The sequence below is a fragment of the Daktulosphaira vitifoliae genome, unplaced genomic scaffold (genome assembly GCF_025091365.1).
Source record: "Daktulosphaira vitifoliae isolate Bord-2020 unplaced genomic scaffold, ASM2509136v1 Scaffold_2, whole genome shotgun sequence".
Classification (NCBI taxonomy): Eukaryota; Metazoa; Arthropoda; class Insecta; order Hemiptera; family Phylloxeridae; genus Daktulosphaira; species Daktulosphaira vitifoliae.
Genome location: NW_026099573.1, coordinates 20,534,962 through 20,553,182, shown reverse-complemented (window position 1 = coordinate 20,553,182; position 18,221 = coordinate 20,534,962). Strand labels below are relative to the sequence as shown.

Below are 18,221 nucleotides of genomic sequence, written 5' to 3'. Positions count from 1 at the left end.
TTTAAAAGTTCTTTAGTTAATCCTAATTAGATCACTTTTATTATGTTATTTAGCTAAATATGTATGTTACCATTAAAAAAATAAATAAATTGATAGCCCTATGTGTAATGAAGGATTATGCTAAAAATGAATCAATAATTGATTGATAGGAAATTTATTTAATTATTTTGTGAATAATCGAATAGGTTAATTATAAACGGATTATCCTATATACAAATAATGTTCAGTAAAACTTATTTTATCATTAGTGAAAACATAATTAATTTTATTTAATAGGTATTATAAATTTTCACATTAAATGGAATTGTGTGATAAAAAATTCGATATCTTCAGCTGAATCGCAATTTTTTTGAGATCAAGTTAATTTCACATTTCTACATTAATTTACAACCTTGGCATTAATACCATGATAAGAAATTTGATAAGGCAATTATTGCTTATCACTCTCATTCAAAAGTATATCATTTTTATGGAAAAAGTTACACACCTCCAAATTATAGTAATCACGAAAAGATAGTGCTTTCTTCTGTCCTTTTCTCAATACGTATTTCAATGTTTAATACCGTAAAATAATACATGAAAATTCAAATTTTCACAAACTTTAAAACGCTACAGAATATTTACTACTGAATATTAATAAGATATTTTTTTACTAAAATTTTTCTTAAATTCTACTCTACAAAATAGCTATCTTAGATTTTTTTTTTACATTTTATTTAAAATTTAAAAATAATTAATATTTTTAATAAAATGTAAAAAAATTAATTATTGAGATATAGCTATAGACCTAACGTGTAACTATTATTAAAAAAAAAAATCAGCTAAAAATATTAACTGGATCAAAAGTTATTTAAGTTGTCAGTGAGTGGTGGGCCCCCTGTATATATATTTAGCTTCGATGCGAAGCAGAGAAAATATTAGTTTTACTATGATGTATTTTTTTGAATTCACCAATTTTTTAAAATTAAATACTATCTACAGATTTGCATCGAAGCGTTTTTTATGATAGTGATTTTAATAACTGTCAGATATCATTATACTTGACCCAACTATGTCGCATCCCTACTGTGCTGGGTTTTTAACTACATATTTCTACGGCTTCTTCAAATTTTAAACATTTCTATGATTTTCTAAATGTGAAGCATTTTTTATATTTTGAGTATTTCTATGACTATAAGTTACCAAATACAATAAAATATTTGAAAAAATACATAATCACAGTATGATTACGTATATTGTTACAATAGTAAAAATGTTTAAATGTTTTGACCTCCCTGATATATTTTTCTATTACGGTACTTCTATTACTTAACTTCATATTATTTAAAAGTATGTAACATAAAATTTCGTATTTAACTTACTAGTTTTCTGAAATAAATTTATAATTTACGTTGGTATCCCTAGAACCTTTCAAAAAAATATATAAAATACTAGATTATTACTATGGTTATTAGCATAATACAATTGATTTATAATAAATCGAAAAAATTATTACGTATTACACTAAGTAGTACTAAAAACATTAATTATAAAATGGAAAAAAATATAGAAAAAACTATTAGATCTGGTTTGACGTATTTAAAAATCTAGGAAATTTATTAAAACAAAAAAGTGGGATCGTTATATAGCTGATACTTGTAATGGTTGGAACAATTATAGATGATATCTGATAGTAATTAAAACAACAATAATAAAAAATACTATGATGCAAATCTGTGGATAGAGTGTTTAATTATTAGAAGGAATTATTAGATTATTCCAACAGCACCATTTATTTATAATTCCTTAATTATATCCTGATATGATTTATAAGTAAAATATTAAAATTCAATATTTTGTATTGTTATTTTCAATGAAAAAAAAATAAAAAATTATAATGTAATAAATTATTTTGCTACGAACGTGTAACAGAAATGTAAATATGGATTTATCAAAAAAAAAAGTGTAAATTAATTTTTTTAAATCGATCATTTTGTTCTACGTTAGGAAATTATTATATAAGTCATTTGATTGAAATTGTAATTTACCATAAACCACTGGTAGCGAGAACATTTTTTTTTTAATAAAAATGAAAACGTTAAAAAAATATAAAGTGTTGGGGCAATTTATTTATAATTAGCTTAAATTATTTATATTATTTTTAAGTTCGAAGTATTCTGGAATATTTTCAAAAGGTTAGTTGAAAATGAAGTTTTTATTCGAAAGATGTTATTTTGAATTCTTCTTCTGTGGGAAAGTGAAAAGTAAAATTTTAGAAAAAAATATGAGAAAATACCTATTTGTTTAAAAATTTATTTTAACTCAATCTTTTTCCAATAAGTTATGACAGTTTTAAATAAAAAAAACAAGTATAATGGGGTCGCAGTACAATGAGTATATAGTTGAGACAAGTATAGATGATATTTGACGACGATTAAAATCTCTATCTTTAAAAAAACTTCGATGGAAATCTGTAGAGTGTTTAATTTTTAGAAAAAAAGTATTAAAAAATTTCGAAATTTATTGAATTTAAAAATCATAATTTGTGTAAAATTTTCCTCATTAACAGGATATGAGGGATTTTTTTCAATATTCAAGAGTAATGCTTTTAACCAGATATGATCTTTTAACATATCGTTGAAAATATTCTGTCTTGTGAAACCTGAGGAAAAGTATTGATAGACAAAAAAAATGTACATATATATATAAAATAAACACATTATGTTAAAATTAATACCTTCTCATCTTCACATCAAAGCTAAAATTAATTTAAATATTATCAATAATAGTAATGAAATACTAAAGGAATTATCTATAATCAAGAGGAGTATTTACAAAGTACTTACTTCACAGATAATTAATAAGATAACCAATTATTTAAGACATAAAGATAGGTAATAATTTTCAACGTGAAATGAAGATATTATTGGCTATAGTCATGGTATTATTTCTATTAAATTTTATCGACACTATTATAAATCTGTATTGAGTATTTAATAGAATTACTCGCATTTTTAATTTTAACACTATACTAATTTTTTTACATGTATTCAATAATTTAATTCAACTAGATTCTTGAAAAACATTTTAAATATTTTATCAACCGAAAATATGTATGTTCTGTGAAACATTAAAATAAAAAGTGCAATTTTATAGAGTTATTTCTTATTAAAATAAATAATCTATCTATCTCAGTTTAATATTGCTTTTAATAGTTGTGACTATTCTTTTTTTATTAATTTTTAAACATAGGTTTCTTAATAAAATATTGGTATAATAAATATATCTTAGTTTCAAACTATCATTAGAATGAAATTAGATAAAGTCTATATTGTCGAATTTTCGTATAAAATTTTTTAATTTATTCACGTGTCCAGATGTCCTTTAAAGAAGAGCGTAGGCAAAATTATTACGTTTATTTTTATTTTAGAAATCTTTAGTTGGCAACCATCAATCAGCAACGTATTACATTTTTTGGTCTGTTTCTAGTCTACAATCTACCAACTTAAAAAACTATTGAAAATTAGATTCCATCTTTTACTTGTAAGTTTTCATTGTCAATATTATGAACAATAATAGTGTTCATATGAATTGGATAAATATTTTATTAAATTAACAATTTGGTATATAGTTTTATAAATGTAATGAAGTTTTTGAAGTAAATTGATATATAGTCTGTGATGCCACGGTTTTTATTATTATAATAATAAAAAATGAACTATGCAATTGTATATAGAATAAATTTGAGTTACCTTCTTGGGCATTTTCATAAATTGTTCCTCTTCTTTCTACACTTATGCCTGTGTTGGACTGATCTTGACTTTGTGGAGAACCATTATAGTAATTACCACTTACTTGTCTTTGATCTGCTAAAGAACTTCTATAGTTATCAGTTGTTGTATTCTATAAATATATATACTTAATGAGATAGCTAATATTAACTAAATTTAAGCCATCTTACATTATAATCGTTATGATGGAAGTTAGTATTATATGATGTATTTTTTTCTCTGTTTATTGTATTGTGAGGTGATTGAGGCCGGTTTCGGTTCAGTGATATACCAAACGACTCTAAAAATTAAAAAAAAAAAAGGAATCAGAAGTTTTTTATTTTTCTTTGACTTAATATATGTGATAAGTAAAAAACAATCAGAATAGTTAAATATTGATGGTTAAATATTAAAATATGAATTACCTTGTGCATAGTGGTCGTTATACATTGAAGACCGTTCATTATAAAATTCTGTAGTTTGTCTTAAATTTTTTTGGGGTTCATCTTCAAGGAAAATAAACTAAAATAAATAAAATATTTTAAGATCTAGGAAAAAATTCTTTATTGATAAATTGCAGTCATTTTTACGATTTTAGCTGAGAGTTCATAGGTGAATATCATAATTAGAATATGTATTTACTACGTTTAGATATATATATATATATATATATATATATATAAGAAGGGAGACATGGAAGCAATAGTTCTCTCCAAATGAGATCTTCTTCTTGAAAAATAGATCTCATTTTAACAGAAATAATAAAATGCCCCTCCAAATTATTTTTAGATCACCGCCTAACTAATTTTTCCCAAAAACAAACAAAGTGATTTTTTTTGGACTTGGTATCATTTTTATATCATTGTCTTAATTTGATAATTAAATACAAGGTATATTTGTAAAACCTAAAAAAACACTGTGGTTGAGAGCATAGAAGAAGAATCTTGAGTTGACTTTCTCTTATAATATATTATTATTCATCAATATTGAAAAAATGAATAGTCACAAATTTCCCGTCAAAATATAAAACAATATATGGACAATAATTTTAGTTATAACAATGTGGAGTTAAGAGTTTTAATTTTACAAATTAATTTATAAAAAAATATACAGTTTTAATACAATTATAAATTACTGTTTTTTCTTTAGAATCAGTTAAATATTTTTGTTATTAATTAATATAAATATTTAAGAATGTGTTTTTGTCTTTTAATTAGTATAAAATTTGATAATAAGTAAATTAAAAATAAGCCATGTTGTCCTATAAGTCACCTATAACACACTTTAAGACACTTACTTCTAATGTCAAAGTTCCTGAAACTGAATCATTTTGGTAAGGTCGAGACTGTAGCGACAGCACTTGTCTTTGACATGGATTAACCAGTAGTTCTTCAACACTTACTATAGCCAAACCCATGAACTGGACCTCTCCGTTTGAATTACAGTCGTATATTTCAAATAAAATTTCTTCAGTTCGTTTATTTAAAGTACTTTAAAAAACAATAGTAGTGAAAAAGTATTTATATAAAGAAAACTTTCTAAACTTACAAAATAAAATTCTCATTCCATTGTGGCGATGAGGTATTCTTTTTAGCACCAGTTTGCTTTTTCTGGAATGGATCATCCACTTCTATGACGCAGTATGGCTCATAACAAACTTAAATTTGTACCAGTTATAGTGTTTTAAATACTATAATTCAAACGAATTTGTAAGTCACAATAAAGCTCACCTTGTTTAAGACCAATTCCAACAGCTTTGATTACTTTAACCATTAATCTTTTTTCTCCTTGACTGCAAGTAGATCTGCTCACAGTCTTGCGTGAAAATATGAATTTAATAATTCAGTCGTTAAATATTAATATAGTATGTATAAACAAAATTATATAAAATTGATATTTACAGTCCTATCATCATATGAATCTAACGGTGAAGATATCGGAATCTCAGGCGTTTTCTTAAAAGTTGGACAGTCAGTCCATTGGTACATATCTAAAGACAAATTAGTACATCTTATAGCACCAGTTACTATATCCATTATGACATCTTGTAGTTGAACTTCATCTAATGTATTGCTTTTGATAGTACCCACTTGAGCTAAGATTATTTTTACCTGAGGGATGATACATCTCATAAACAACAAACTGATAAAAATAAAATGGTTGATAATAATAAATTATAACAATATTGCTTTTATTGACTTCATTTAAATATTTCCAATCATAAATAAAAATAAATATATATTTAGCTGGGTAACCCAAAATAAAAATTACGAGGATAATCTACAAAAGTCCTATTCAAGGGATTATTCTATAAAAAAAACCTCTTTTCCCCTTATTGGTTCAACAAATATCATGATTAATTAGTTATTATAATAATAATTTTCAGTTTAGTACAGTAAAAAATGTGCTCAAATATTATAATGCATGTACACGGTCGTATGCATTAAATAGTCGTTAAAGTGAAACTAAAAGATGGAAATGTAATCCGAGTTAAAATCTTATTAGTAATCGTTTTTAATTGGTCGACAGAATTTCAATTTGTTAAATGTAGAAATAATCCTGAATTTTCCAAGAAATACTACACGAGCGTGTATCGCCTAAGGGAAATGTAAATTCATAAAATAATAATATGAACCCGAACGTCGTTCTTAGATAGGATAACAACCTGGGTTGTCGTTTAATAATTTTAAAATATCATTCATGCAAAAATGCAATAAAAGTTTATTAAATAGAGCCGAAGAAGTTGATAAAAAAAAAAAAATGGGACTAAAATGTTAAAAAAGAAAATACGTGTTATTAAAGAAGTTTCAATCACATTTACCAAATGAAATTTTGGTTTTCTTCGAGCGTCGTTAAGTGAAATACATTATTTTATAAATGGCACATCAACGGCAAACTTTATACAAAATGTGATTACAAACAACGAAGCAAGAAGTTATTATATATATTTTTAAAGTTACACTGAAATCAAAACAGCAGTCGTATTATTATTTCTGTATATTTTTATAATTATTTTCATTTGACTAAAATTTATTTAAATTTTTAAAAATAATAAGAAATTGGTATCTACCATATCTCAAAACTGTCAAATGAATGTAGAAATTAATACAAGATATCTTATTTTCGTTCATTTATTTTTAATAAATGTTCAAGTTTTTATAACTTAACAATTCATTGAGCTAAATAATTAAATTTTATCCTAGAATTTATAAACTTTGTCTTATATTCACAAAATTAATTTATTAAAACTACCGGAATCTTACATTGGACATATTTCAAATTCGGCTTTTCAAAAGTTTTTAACTTATATTAATTACGATAAAGTATAAATGAAATCTTTAAAGTTTTTTTTTACTTCCTGTTATATTTAAAAACATAATTAAAAGTCGAGCATAAAGCAATCTTTATTGGTAATAAATATAGTTACACTACCTTTGGCCATCCATCAAATTTAATTTCTGCTTTTTTTCTCGGAGTATCACATATTACAGTCATTCTAGCCTGTAGCTTATTAACATTCACTCTATAATGAGATACATCCACCTTATCACCTTTTTGTCGCATTGCTTTCAGTTGCATGGCTGGCATAGCGTCACAGTCACACGTGATTGTCTTTATACAAAAAAATTATGATAAATTGAAGAGTTGAAAAAAAAACAAATATTTTTTAAGATAACTTACGATTGTTTCGTGAACGCCTAGCTCACAAAATATATTAGAAAAAGTTGGCACGTGGTTTTCAGGTAAAAATCTTACAAGTTCTACTCCAACTCCATGCTGAAACAAATAATAGTTTTTAAAACGCGATTATAAAAAAAAATCTAAAATTATTATAATGCAATTTCATTAAGAATAGATTTTTTTTATAATCGAATTTTCTATTTGGAATAAATATCTAAAAAGTATATCGTTTTATTTATGATTATAATTATTAATATAACAGAAATTCAACCATTATGTGGCATCTTAATCTAAATAAATAAGCTCCATTAACTACTATAACGTATCATTTATGCTTACTGGACTAAAAATGTATACAAACTATATAATGTTCTGAAGTAAAATAATAATAATTTGTTTAATGAAAATCATGTATTACTGAAATACAGAGTTTCTTACTAGATTTTGACATTATAAATAATTTTTGATACAATAAATTTTTTGGGATTTTTTTTTAAATATTTTTTTCAGTTTTGGAATACGTTAAAAAACATTTCTTTATTATTTATCTCAATTAAGAAAATAAAAATTAATTATTATTTTTTTGACATTTTAAAACCTCATTTTTTGATATATCATAATACATTATGATGGGCTCATAAAAACTTTAGGATAAGTATTTATTGAGTTACAAGCATTTTAATATATTGAGTGGGTTGTATAGTGGAGATGTGAAGCTCGTATTGGTGTACGTGCACTCTGCTAGCATACCCACTCTATATATTAAAATGCTTGTAACTTAATGAAGTACTTGTCCTAAAGTTTTTATTAAATCATCATATTTTTTTGTTAGAAAAAAATTAATTAATGGTTGTTTTGAAATGTCAAATAATAGTTTATTTTATCATATTATATTCATTTTTTCTCCAATGTTGAATGAAATTAGTATAATATCTATTAATTGAATAGAAATACAATCTTAAAGATAAGTACAAAATCATGCGATTTATTCTTGGATTTTCATATATATATATATACAAAGTGATCCGTATTATTAAAACTTTTTTCAGATTTTATATGAAAAATAAAACTGACTTTGTCACAAATATCACTGATTCTCATTCGGTGATTTTTTCTTCTCTTCTGATTTGTCTTCTTCACACCTCCTACGTAAGAAACTGACCAATTTTTTAACAATACGATTAATGGAGTAATGATGACTATAAAAATTTATAAATTGAAGAAAGAACTTAGTTTTAAATTAGATATCACTACTCTAACAAACGTTATTTTTTGGAAGGTAAGAATTTAGAACTTGGACATTTTTACAACTTTTACAGCCTGTAAGACATTTCTTAGTACCAAATTTCTAGTTTCTTAAGTGGCTTTTAATGATAGAGCTTACAGACTCATCTTTAATTATGCTACCATTTTTATAAATATTTTAAATAATTTGGATTAATCTTTTTGGTTTATCAAAATTTTAAATTTCTCAAACTGAAGAATTGTGTCTTGGAATACTCAATCCTAAGAACAATTACTATTTGCAATAAAGGTATTTAATAAAATTCGATATTTCTATATAACCCAACATGACTTTGATATTTTAATGAATTTTAGTTAAACTTTATATATTTTTACTTATTAGTATAATGCTATTTTGTGAGCTGATGTACATATCGCGATAGTAATAAGCATATATATTTCGATATAATTAAAATATTCTGATTTATATTTCAAAATGATTTCATTTCCAAAAAAGTTCGCTTTGCAATTTATATACTTACATTTTTGTACAGATTTTATTTCAATACTTAAACATTTATTTTTACACATATTATATCGTTATTCCTTAAGTGAGTTTTCCTGCTATACTGACTCAGCTTTGTACGCTTCAACTATTATGGTGAATAGAATGCTACTTTGTACGTGACAATAAAACACTACCATTAGATTTCCAATTACTTAAAAACAACAAATTCTAACCTCTATATTTTGGTCTCTGGTGTATTGATAAATATAAAAACTATGCTATATTTTGTATATTAAATACAAAATACTAAATGGTTCAGTTTAGCTATTATTTATACTACAACTAGCATGTTATTAGTATAAATTGTAACAACATCAGTAAAATAATAATTCTAAATAAATAATTTATATATCGCAATAAACAAGTCTATGTTTTCTTTAACTTTTTATGACAACCATTTCATGATTCCTGGTATTAACATACAGTGTGTTTATAATTTTCTAAAAATCTAAATTATTTTATAAAATTTATGAAAATTACAGAACGCTAATAAAAATAGCTATATAACTTAATTATAATTAAGTTATAATTTAAAATTATATAGCAATATTAGTGTTAAAAATTTCTTCTCGTGATTTTAGTTTTTGAATTAGATTTATATTAAGTAGGAAAAAGAAATACATGTTTTCACATTATTCATCATTGTGAACATTAATAATTATATTTTATACTTATTCCACTAATGACCCTGTAACCTGTTTCATTTGTATAAATAGTTTACTTTTAATCAATTATCTATATTAAAATTCATATCGCTACATTTTAAAACACCCGTAAAGATTAGAATTTTCATTTTGTCTTCAACGCAACTATCGTTTAATATTTTTTGTCGTTTTCTTATTCTGTTTAATTCAATTTTAATTCTGTTTTAATTTAAACAAAATTCAGTTTAATTACAGTAGAATTACATCAAAATTTTAATTTAAGGTATACATTATTTTGGTAGACATTCACAACTAAAAATTTATTTTAATCTTAGGCCAAACATTTTTTTTTATTAAACTTTTTAAAGAATATAGTTCTTACTACAGTTGATACACAACTACTTAGCATACAAATTGCATCGAATAGGAAACTTTAATAAAGGCAAATGAACTAAAACCTAATATAACTCTAAATAATTCATTTGACCCGAACTAAACTTTTAATAATTATTATTTATCAGAATTTCAGTGTAAGATTTTGAAAAAAAACATAGTTTGCTATAGGATTATACGTAGCTTTTAAAAATTATACTTCTATTGTTTTTCTAATCATTTAAAATACTTTATTTTATCTAAGAATCATCGTGTAAAAATGTATATTTTTAAAAAAGTAGTATAAATGTAGCATAATAACATAATGGTCTCATGGCTGGGTCTTTAAATAGATTCCTTTTTGAATTTGCAAGGATATCATTTAGATGATAAACATGCAATGTAATGAAATCACAAATTAATATTGTACAATCACCATTAAAGACTATTTATTAAAGTTTGTAAACGTTATTTTTTTTTTAGTTACATTTTGTTCATAAAATATATATATAAAAAAAAAAAATTTAATTTCACTAATATTTTATTGAGTATGCGTTTGAAACATGATTAAAAAACTAATTTAACCAAATTTTTTTTATATTTATACTTTAGAACCATCTAAATATTTTATTTATTTAAAATTTTTTTTGTAATTATCAACAATATATATGATTTTTTCTTTAAAAACAAAGCTTTTTAACAGAAGTTTTAATGAATATTATGTAAAAAAATACGAATTTGCATTCGTAATGCACATACATAAGAAGTATGTCAGATGTAAGAGGTAGCTAAATTTCATTTTATTGAGTTCAATCTTACTGAAAAAAATAAATCAATTCAGATTTAGTCAACAATGTAAAAACAATAAAAACATAAACAAAAAAAGAATAATACAAAAGTCAAATATAAAACAAGTACTAACAACAAAGAAGAGTTATTATGAAATAGTTTTGCTAACACTAATGGGACAGATTACAATAAAAATACGTTTATGCAGATTTGTAATATTTGAGCTAGTAAAAAACAAGCCAACGATGACAAACTGTTTCAATTCTAAATCACCAAATGGAAAACGATTTGTGGTTGACGTATCTGATAGCACGGGAATAACACGTGTAACAACTTTTAATGAAGAATCTGATAATAGTATTCAATATTTCAAAGTAAGTACATTATTTTGAAATAATGCGTACCAAACATGATCCACTAATAAGGGTTATCATGCACTTATTTAAATTTGACAGAAGAATGAAGTTATTCAGATAACAAATCCAACAGCTATGATTGCAAACAAATTGTACTACAAAATAAACCTTAAATATTAGTTTACATAAATAAATATGCAACTGCCAAAATTATACAAAATGAAAATGACAATCGAACGCGACTAGAGAGTAAAAAAAATTGGAACAAAATGGTTTGATTAATGGAACAATTGTTGATAAGAAACCAAACTACATTAATAAACAATTAAAAATTTAACACTGAACACATGTTTAATAAATGTACAGATGTAAAGATTATTTTGCGAAATTTAATCCAGTAGAAAGCAAAGTTAAAAAAGACTGATACACATATGAAATAAGAAAAATTTCTATCTCAGATACGTCATTGTCTGATGTATGACATAATACCTGTTAATCTATTGACGAAAAAAAACATTTTTTTTTTATTAAAGAACAGCTTATGGCTAAAGTAAGAGACACTACATGCATACTAAATGATTAATTAGTATAAAACAGGTGAGAATATAATATTTTTGAAATACTTGTCTAATAGTTATTGTCAGCCAGTCACTTCGTTAACTAGATCTTTTAAATAAGATGTATTTTATTGTTCTCCATTTACAAATTTTTTATTTTCCATCTAAAATAATTTCAATAATTAAATTTTTGTTTAATTGATATTAACACTGAATTAATGTTTTGGCTTAACCAATTAAGTAAACTTCCCTCATAAATGCAGTCTCTTACAGTATAAGTATGACACACGTGCACGATAATTTCTAAATACTAATATACATATTGAAATATTATAATAAATCACTGATTTATAAATTTCCACGTTATTTATCGTCTATCGAAGGTGAACCGTGTCAATTGTGTACTAACTGAAACTTTTTATGTATGCACGCAACTTGTCACTTGTGAATTATATATTATTATTATTTTATATTAGTCATCTTTATTTAATATTAATTTGTATGGAAGTTCTATTTTTAGAAATTTTAAACAAACTTCATGAACAGTTTTCGTTGAAACATTTTACATTTATATTTCTGAAAATATTAGAAGACATTTATATTTATGATATAGTGATCGGCTTGGCCTAATAGGTAAAAACGTATGTTTTGTCGCACGGGGTCCAGATTTTATTGTCAGGGTGCCTCGAGATTTTTCTTGTGATTTTCTCATTGGTAGTTTCTGGTCTCTGATGCATACTGGCCAATATACCCGTCCCGTTCATCACTGACTTAGTCAAGATCCATCTTTGACTGCATAACATGTGAAAGAGAGCTACTTCTCTCGGTAGCATATTAAGTTCAGGAAATAGACTGATGTAAAACTCATTATTATTTTATCAATATTTATAATGAATTAAATTTTTTATAATTTTGAATCTACTTCCTTCATCGATTGTTATAGACATCATTTTGCCTTTTTTTTTTTTGTGTGCATATTCAGAAGAATATTAGTTGTTTTTTTTTAAGCTTTAATTGTATTCAATAATATAATACACTCTAAAATTTTAGAAACATTCGCCGTGAAGCTGAAGATAGATTTATCGTCTGTTCACATTTTTGTGTTGTTAACATTAATATCGAGTCTTACTATAAAAAACAAAGGAAAGTTTATCTCACAAATAAAATTACAGACACGTTGATGTTATAAACGTCAACTGATATTGAAAGAATAGTACATAAACTAACTAAAGATAATACTGAAAAAACAGCTACACCAAAAACTCACGAAGGCAGATGTCATGTGATAAGCTATCTAACGTAGATAAGAGAACTTATTCTGCAAAAACCCAGAAATAAATTGTCACTTTAACACTTTATTTAGGAGATAATACTAAATGGAACTGTTTGTGCAAATACTTCGTGACAAAGTCAGTTAGGTAAAAAAATGAAACGTTTAAGTCATATTTTAGCGGATTATCTACAACGAATGCCAGCGGTTACTCTTTATAGAGAGTAATGATGCAAACAAAGCAGAAGAATAAGTACTCCAAATAGAACATGTATTTTAACGGGCAGAATTTGATTCAGAACTTGATCAAGTACAATAACAACCATTAAACGATTGATAAAATACGGCACTTTTCACCACTGAAAGTTGCTCGTGAAATTCGTGAACAACTACCAAACTTATGATGTATACTTTATAAGTCTTATTTGACTAAATGACAATTCCGCATCGCGCATCAAGAAACTTCAAAAGATTGGAAAAATCTATTAGCTGGATATCCACAAAGAAGTATTCTGTACCTTAATTTATATCTTAATTGACACAACTTACGTCGCAATAATGCAGTTGGCACTTGTCGTGAAGGTAGAGACCCGTTAGTTATTCATGAGCATCAACAAATTATTTTCAAAAAATGAAACCCAATAAACAAACATAATTAAAACTAATCTTCGCATAACATTGCGGCACTTTCGTTGGCGTCGGCGACACGATGTCTGGCATAGTTCTCGGACGTCAAAGAATTAACAGCGTTGATGGAGACGGTGCCGATGGGTTCGTCGTGTACCGGTCGTGCGACACGTCCGGAGACGTTGACAACGGGAAGAAGACTCTACGCATCATTTGCGGTGAATCTCCGTCGGCTGTGCGACACTTGCTGGACTTGTACCGATATACCAAATACCCAAAGTAGGGCGACAACTGATCAATGTGACGCGGGTCGTGGGGCACCCTGTATCACTAAACGACGCTGAACCGTGTCATACTCTAAACAGCCGAAATTTCGACAACACTAATTCAATGATCACATGACATGTGGTCATGTCAAATTATAATTCAGATGATATTGCAATACTTAGTAATCTTAAAAAAAAAAAACAAATGGATAGCTACTGATCGAATTCAAATTACCATCAACAAATGTCTACATTGATGAAATATTGGAAGACTAAGTAGATTAGTAAAAAATCAGTATACGTTAATTTTATATTGCGAAAAACCTCATATATTAACCTTCCAATATTACTGAAATGACAGGTAATTTCAAAAAAAAAAAATCAGCAAAATATCTGAGGATGCGCTTAGACTACTGTCCAAACTAGATACATCATGACGTCAGAAAAGAATGCAAGTAAACTCTATTGATTAATTGGAAAACACTCTAAACTATCACTAGAGATCAAACATATATTATAAGCAGCAATATTAAACCTATCTGGACTTACGAAATTCCATTGTGTGGTTGTGCTAGTAAGTATATTTTTTACTAGATTGTGCGACACTATCAAAACAATGCCNCTAACATATTTTTTACTAGATTGTGCGACACTATCAAAACAATGCCCTTCGAACCATCGTCACGGTATGTCGATCGACAGAAATGACGTAATTTATCGTGGTATGACACTACAGACCATAACAGATGAAGTCACTCGGTTCGCACGTGGACATATAACAAGGTTACAAAAACATGAAAACCTAGCTGAAATTTAATTATTGGACAATGCCAATGATCCATATTATATGTAAACACATTTTAATTATTATTTTCATCATTAGACTAAGTTAAGAATCATTTCAATAGAAGTGTAAATCCTATTCATGTTTATGTTTCATGTGTGTATTTATGAATACAATTTAATTGCATTGATTAAGTTTTATTATCGTCTTAATAAATAGACCTCGGGACAGTATAACAAAAAAAAAGAAGAGTTATTTTATATATATCATTTTTGTAATCTAAAATCTTATATAGGTAGCATATATTTAATAATTCAACGGGTTCAAATTAAAATTTACCAGTCTAACTTTATCCACTAAACCCATTACTAGAATCATTTTATCAAAAGTTTCATGACTTTTACTTTTAATGGTAGAATTTTTCTTAATTAAAAATGTTCAAACGATGATAAAAAAAATAATACATATATTTTCCATTAAAAATGTCTGAATCTATATTCTGAAATGGAGAAACTTTGGTTATTCTTTTAGACATTTTTTGAGTTCTCACAAGACTTATACAAGAATATATTACCATCTTTTTTCATAGATATAAAGTAGCTATTTTAAAATATAAAATGTTCAGTATATAGTAAATTATAAAACATACTTATAATATTGAACAGTGAAATTATAAAAGTATAACCATTATACCTAAGTACCTATTTATCATATACATATTATACAGTACGTTAAATAAATTTGAGTCCAATTAATCAAATACAAATATGTCTAGGGAGCTGATATTGTTTTTGATAATTTTCCGACAAAACTATAATGCACACTTATTTTATAAGAGTAATATTATACGTTAAAAAGTTGTGTATACAAATTTATTGAATATTATAATATATTGTTATAACTGTTCGTTATCAAACATATTTGTTATGAATGATAAATGAATACACTATACTCGAAATTCATAAGTAACCAACAAGAAATTTTCAAAAAAATATAATACATTCTGACCCACTGAAATTTATTTCGCTAATAACTTATTTATTAAATCTAACATATATTATATAGTTTTAAAATCAGCTGTAAGTCAAATATTTCATGTGAATTGTATGTACAATAATATTTAGATAACAATGCTAATGAATGTGCGAGGATTAGTGAATACAAAGCAATCTACTCGCCGTACTACACTCAACACTTCAAGGAACTGTGTAATTATACACATCAATTTAGTTATTTATGTATTTCTGAAATATTTATTAAAAACCTTAAGGGTTTATTGCTTTTTTAATCAAAATATTCTGAAAAGTACTTAACAGATATGCATATAATGTAAAAAGTAATTGAGAAAAATCAAAACGCTAATTTCAGGTATTAAAATATAAATATTTGTTTAGATATTAATAAATTATATGGCCAATTAAAATAATTTAAATGTTTATAGTTATGTTATGATTTAAATAATTGTACTATTATAATTATTGATCATATATTTGCATTCTCTAAATTTTAGTTACACTTAATATTTAACTTATAAATTTACTTTAGTAAAAACCTAGTAGACTGGAGACAAGGAAAAATGAATAAAATTATAGAAAATAGAGTTTTAAAAGGTATACAGTGTATACCCACTAATAATTTCTTAATTTATGTATACTCTAAAAAAATAATACTTGTGTACTATTTATATTTAAATAAAAATACTTTTTTTTTCATTGTAGAAATAGATAGAATTTGTATAAATTAAAAAATAAGTACTTATAAAAAAAAAAATTATTATACATTAGTAACTTTAGAAACTACGGGAAAACCAAAAAAGTTTAGATCGTCAGAATGTAACAAATATAATGTAATAAGTTTTTGTACCGAATTAAAATTTAAGAGTTATTTTATAATTCCGAGGGAAACTTGTTTTAGATGAAATGCTTGATTTTTTTATATAGTTGTTGATAATACTGGTTCAATATTATTTGCGTGATTAGACATACAAAAAGTTATTGGATAAATTTATATAAATAAAATATATTGTAATTATTATTAAATAATTACAAAATATGATTAATACTTATTCAATTTGGTATCCAAGTTAATAATTATAATGTGTATTAATTGAAATATTATAAAATTTGTATAAGCAATCTAATACAAACCTACAAATACCTTTGATATTTTCAATTAAAATATATAATTAAAGTGAATTATTAAAATTGTCGCTATTTATTTTGACATTATTTATATATAAATAAAGAAAATTAAGCCTTGAAAATTATATTTAAAGTTTAATAAACTATATCATTGTCATTGCATACTCAAATGAAAACTATAGGCGGAGTACTATATATTCAAGAACTCAATGTTAATTGAATAGGATATAAATCCTATTCAAAAAGTTTTTAGTTCAGAAGTTCTACCAAACTTATCTCAAAAATTAAATAATATTCATTGGCTTACAACAACGAGCTGATTGCTTAAAGATGTAAGATGCAAAACAATGAATAAATTATAGGAAATTTGATAAAAGAAACCTATTTATAATATATATAACCCCAGTTAAATTATTGTTTTCAGGTATTAGGTTTTTTAGTTTTTAAATTTTTATATTGTCATTGCAATATTATGTGTAGATGGTGATGATGTATTACTTTATCATAGAATAACTGAATTTTATGCGTTAAAAATTATCATTCTAATCATGAGATGGCATTTTGCCAACATTACATTACATACAGCAGAGAATGTATACGACCTTCTGCTTAGGAGATAGAGATTTAACTTAAATTTAATGTGGTAAAGCCCTTTTCATTTTAAAATATGTAGGTTTTATTGGCTTATGCATTAAAACAAGCAAAAATGTATTTATAATTTTGAATAATTTCATCAATAACGAAAGAAATTGAAAAAATGTTTCATGCAGTATATGCATTATAATTATTTTCATTACGCTTTGCAATCCAATAGAGTTTAATAAACAAATGGTACATTTTTTAATTGATTTTTTATATATATTTTTATGATATTTATATACTTAATATATAGTTTAATTGATAAGTTTAATAAACAACATAAAAATAAACCAATAACTCTACACTTACTTATTCGTCCTTATTTGAGGTCACTATTTATTTAATAACAAGTAAATCAAAATAGAAAAATTACTTATACATATTAAATATTGAGTAAATTGTTTTTAATTAAGTTATTGTTACTCGGAAAATATTGCTTAATAAAAATCATTAAAAATATAAAAAATTTATATAAAATAAATTTTATAAGCGAACTAAAAATTGTTAAGCTTACTAAATGTGCAAAAATATTTTCTTGAATAAAAAAACTTAAA

At 24.9% G+C, this 18,221-nt stretch overlaps 1 protein-coding gene across 1 annotated transcript in view; it reads right to left on the bottom strand.

The window, feature by feature from the left end:
* Positions 1–18,221, bottom strand: part of LOC126899654 (uncharacterized) — a 31,043-nt gene that overhangs the window by 7,448 nt on the left and 5,374 nt on the right. Inside the window, exons 2-10 of the mRNA XM_050674713.1 lie at positions 7,431–7,526; positions 7,182–7,361; positions 5,651–5,860; positions 5,480–5,564; positions 5,298–5,406; positions 5,047–5,239; positions 4,175–4,271; positions 3,941–4,050; positions 3,732–3,882 (exon numbers count right to left, since the gene is read on the bottom strand). Of these exons, the coding sequence (XP_050530670.1) occupies positions 3,732–3,882; positions 3,941–4,050; positions 4,175–4,271; positions 5,047–5,239; positions 5,298–5,406; positions 5,480–5,564; positions 5,651–5,860; positions 7,182–7,361; positions 7,431–7,526 (1,231 nt within the window). The remainder of the gene's footprint in view (positions 1–3,731; positions 3,883–3,940; positions 4,051–4,174; positions 4,272–5,046; positions 5,240–5,297; positions 5,407–5,479; positions 5,565–5,650; positions 5,861–7,181; positions 7,362–7,430; positions 7,527–18,221) is intronic.